At 44.2% G+C, this 4335-nt stretch overlaps 1 protein-coding gene across 1 annotated transcript; it reads left to right on the top strand.

Annotated features, from left to right (window-relative positions):
- Nucleotides 1–382: 382 nt before the first annotated feature.
- LOC149229163 (uncharacterized) lies at nucleotides 383–868 on the top strand. Its single transcript, XM_089380968.1, has one exon. The coding sequence runs from the start codon at nucleotides 383–385 to the stop codon at nucleotides 866–868; it is 486 nt and encodes a 161-aa protein (XP_089237094.1).
- The last annotated feature ends 3467 nt before the right edge of the window (nucleotides 869–4335 follow it).

Genomic DNA, 4335 nt, shown 5'->3' with positions numbered 1-4335 from the left:
TCACACAAAAGGACTGCGATCATGATGAATGCCCTATATCCTTCATGAGCACATGGCTCCAAGGCATAGAACTGAACTACCTGGACATCAATAAGCAGGCATACGTAATCTACAAAGCAATGAAACACTTTAGACCATACATCTTGAAAAACCGTGTCATAATGATGGTTCCACAACCAGCCATCAGATCCCTCTTCATACAACAGGAGTTGGGGGAGAGGAGAGCCAACTGGATGACCTCCCTCGAAGAATATGATTTGGAGTTTCGGCCCTCCCACACCATGAAAGGACGCGAACTTTGTGAACTAACCGTTGAGGAAGCTAATCAATGGAGTCGGATTGAATGGCCCCAGAAATAGAAGGCTAGGAGCATGAAATAAAAATGTACCAGGATGAACTCTTCAGCTCACACAACTCCTCATCATGGTACTTTGATTTAAAGCAGTACCTAGTTCAGGGATCTCTACCCAATACTATGTCAGCCAAACAAAAGAGAGGCGTCAGGCTTAAAGCTGCCTCATATCAAATGGTTCAAGGAAATCTTTTCAGGAAGCACCAACTCGGCATATTACTAAGAAGTTTAGAATACGATGAGGCTCAACGAGTACTGAAAGATCTACATGATGGACCTGCAGGAGGCCACTATGCAAGTGACACCACGTCTCACAAGATCATGCGAGAAGGTTTCTACTGGCGTACACTTTTCAAAGACGCTCATGCCTATGCTCAGAAGTGCCCCATCTGCCAGAAACATACAGGTAGGCAAGTGAGATCGTCTGCCCCACTCCAACCCATATCAGTTGAGGAACCTTTTCAGCAATGGGGTTTGGATGTCATAGGTGATATTGTGCCCAATTCATCAAAGTAGCACAGGTATATACTCATGGCTACTGACTATTTCACTCGGTGGGTAGAGGCCATTCCATTATGGAAGGTGAATAATGATGAGGTAATATCCTTCATTAAGTAGTACATCATAGCCAAGTTCGGTGTTCCAACATCTCTTGTCTTTGATAGCGCAACATATTTTTCGTCTTTAAAATTATATGATTTTGCTTTAGAAATAGTATCGTGTTGAAACATTTGGCCAACTATTACCCTCAAGGAAATGGCCTAGTAGAATCATCCAACAAAAACCTCATATGTATCATCAAGAAAACCCTGCTTGTGTAGCAAAGGAATTGGAACAACGCCCTAAGTGACGCCCTATGGGCTGACCGGGTCACTCCCAAAACCTCAATCGGCACATCTCCCTACTTGTTAGTTTATGGGAAAGAACCCATCTTACCCCCCAACCTGTACCTCCCTACCCTTAGACTGGTTCAAGAGTCGAAAGGCTCCCTGTGTCCCACCATTCAAAGCCAAATTGATACCTTAGTAAGGTTGGAAGAAGAAATATTGAAAACTAAGGAAACATTTTCCATCTATCAAACCCGAATCAAGAGATGGTTTGAAAAAACATCCGCAAGGTCCCACAAGTTTGATGTGGGTGATCTAGCGCTTAAATGGGATCGGGCCCATGAGGACAAGGGAAAGCACACAAAGTTCCAAGCTTTGTGGATATGCCCTTTCCAAATCATTGAAAAAATTGGCCATCTCACCTTCAAATTAAAAACCCTGTGAGGGCAAGTGGAACCCCTCCCCGTGAATGGTCATGACCTTAAATTCTACTTCACATAGCAGCCCCATAGTTGTTGTCCTCACCTTGTACCATAGTTTTCTTTTGTTTTCTTATATAGTTATCGTTTGTTGTCAGTATAGTTTGTTGTTTCCTTTGTTTTCATCTTTCAGAATAAATTTGAGGTGGCAAGTAGAGGTTAGTATGGCCCTATACATTGGCTCCTGCGGATGCTCTTCGGAACCATTTACTGAACAATACTTAAGTCGCGAAAAAAAAAAAATCTAATGTGTCGGATTGATGTTAGTGGGGAACTCAACGATACACACAGCTTCCTTTCCTCCTCACATCGGCCTGACCCACCGACTTACATGACTGATAATTTTTGAATTGTTCTAGCTCGCCTGGCTCTAGGAATGAAAGGGAAACTGAAGGAACCATTTTTTGAGCATAAATATACCACGGGAAAACAATAAGGTCTCTAAAAAACCAGAAACAACCTCTTTGCAAGTCAAAAAGGTCGAGATCCCTCGTCTGCCCTGGCTTTAAGCCACCATCAAATAAGTGTGTATAAGAATAGACAAATAAGTTCCAATGAGCACCTCCATCCATTCATAATAAGTGCTAAAAGACTGAGAAAGGCTTCCTGCGCAAAGAGGTGAGGCAATGACTCTGTCGGGGTATTGACCAGGCTCGTTGGCAGCGGAGTAAAGTTCGCAATTTCTAGGTAGTGACTCCATCGGGGTACTGTTCAGGCTCACTGGTAGCGTAGCAACACCAGAGTACCATGACCACTATACCAAGAAAACTCCAAAGTTCATAACTGTAACATCAACTTCCCTTTTCTTTGCCAGGATAGAGGGAGGTAGCACCCTATCTCGTGCATTAAATACCATGTTATGCAAGATGCAACAGTTGATCAAGTTTAGAGGGGAGGCCCGAATACCATCAAAAGGACCCACAGCTCCATAAAGCAATACTTATTTGAGCCCCCTTAAGTTATGCTAGAAGGCGTTAGGGATCTTGGAGTCTCCCAGGGAATCACCAATTGTTGTAGTTGTTACAACAACCCCTCCAAAATTCGGGAACCCTAAAATTTTCAAAGCCCCTGTATCAGGCAGAACTACCAGCATCGCTAGGATCTGCTCAAGGAGTTCAACAATATCAAAAAACCTAAGGAAAATTCTAAGTTTTCTACTAAGTAAATTTAAGTCGTTGGTTCCTACCTAAGTTGGTCGGTTGTTGTGTCGGACCGCAACTAAATCTAAACCTTGCGACCATCGTGACTTATGCAACCGTTGTGACTCACAGGTTGCAACGTCGCATGCCAAACCTGTGCAACCTCACACGTGTGACCAAGACTATATAAGGAAGGTTGCCCCGGCCTCATTTTTAACTGCTCCTTTGGTTGCACAGAGAGCTAGGAAAGTCCGCGACTTGGGTGCGTGCACATCTTTCTCCGGGTAAGTAACCGTTCACCTTCCTAACAATCATGATTTTCTTCCAGGTGTCTATTTCTACATCCCCCGACCTCTAGCATCCCCTCTCCCTGGGGTTTTAGTTCAATTTATTTAGTTTTTCCTCATCATTTTCCTAAAACAGTTGCCCTGGCTACTTTCTCCCTTCCTGGACCTAAACATTGGATTTTCCTCAAATAGACCTTCCTGTTTTCCCCAGTAAGCCTGAATTTACTTATCTAGATGAGACCCTGACCTCCTAAGGCCATTCAGTGTCTTCCCTGATCCTCTCAAAGCCTAAGTCGTGCATCTTGAGGCCGCAATATCCCTTTTCTCATGACCTTGTGACCTTGCAACCCCCATCATGTTGCGACTTGCGACCAGTCTCCCCAACCTGCGACTTTGCGACTCCTATCAAATCGCGACCTATGTTGCAAGTCACTTAGTCACATTCCTATACCTGCGACCTTGCGACCTGCCTTCCCTGTGACTCTCCTTCCACCTACTGAAACCCTTTTTGTTTTGCAGTTTTAATTGATTTTCATGTTGTCTCTCTCATCGTGGGACTATGTTTTTGACATGCCAGGTGACGTAGATCTAGAGTGCATATCCATCTCTTCCTTTGAAGATGAAATGGCTCCCCCTACCACTAAATCTACTCATGGGGGCTCGGGAAGCGGGTCGTGGGAGGCCGACCCAACGAGGAGCCACCCATCTTCGGGGACACTGCTTGCAACATCGTGAAAACCACAAGGTTCTTCTGGTACATCATTTACAGGGAGTTTTCAAAATCAAACATTCTAGAATCACAGGAGGATTTTCAAGTATACCTTAACATCAAAAGGTTGAGGTTACACAAGGTAGTCACACACCCCTCGGTCTTCCCATGCTCATAAACTATTGAATGGATCTTGCAATGCACAAAACACGGAGTCTTGGATGATCATGACCCATGATGGGGCACCCATAGCCACTATCTCCCCAGAAGATATCAGCACCTACTACAAAATCCCCAAGAAATAAGAGGTTTTTAATACCAGGTGGCTCACCGAGTTCGTGACTCCAATGAAGGACATCCTAAGGGAATGGTGGTAAGACCCGTCAAAGTTTCGGGTCAAGACAGATCAGGCTTACAAGACAGAGGGATTGTACAAAGTATATTATTTAATTGTTGCAATGATGTGTTGGTTGTATGGCAAGCCAAACTACGACATTTTTTACGGCACCTAGGTCCCCCTCATGTATGTTGTTGCCACCCGA

The sequence above is a fragment of the Pinus tabuliformis genome, chromosome J (genome assembly GCF_031772625.1).
Source record: "Pinus tabuliformis cultivar Carrire ecotype Pingquan chromosome J, CPIR1, whole genome shotgun sequence".
Lineage (NCBI taxonomy): Eukaryota > Viridiplantae > Streptophyta > Pinopsida > Pinales > Pinaceae > Pinus > Pinus tabuliformis.
Note: the sequence above shows the minus strand (reverse complement) of the source record. Positions and strands in the feature narration are given on the sequence as shown.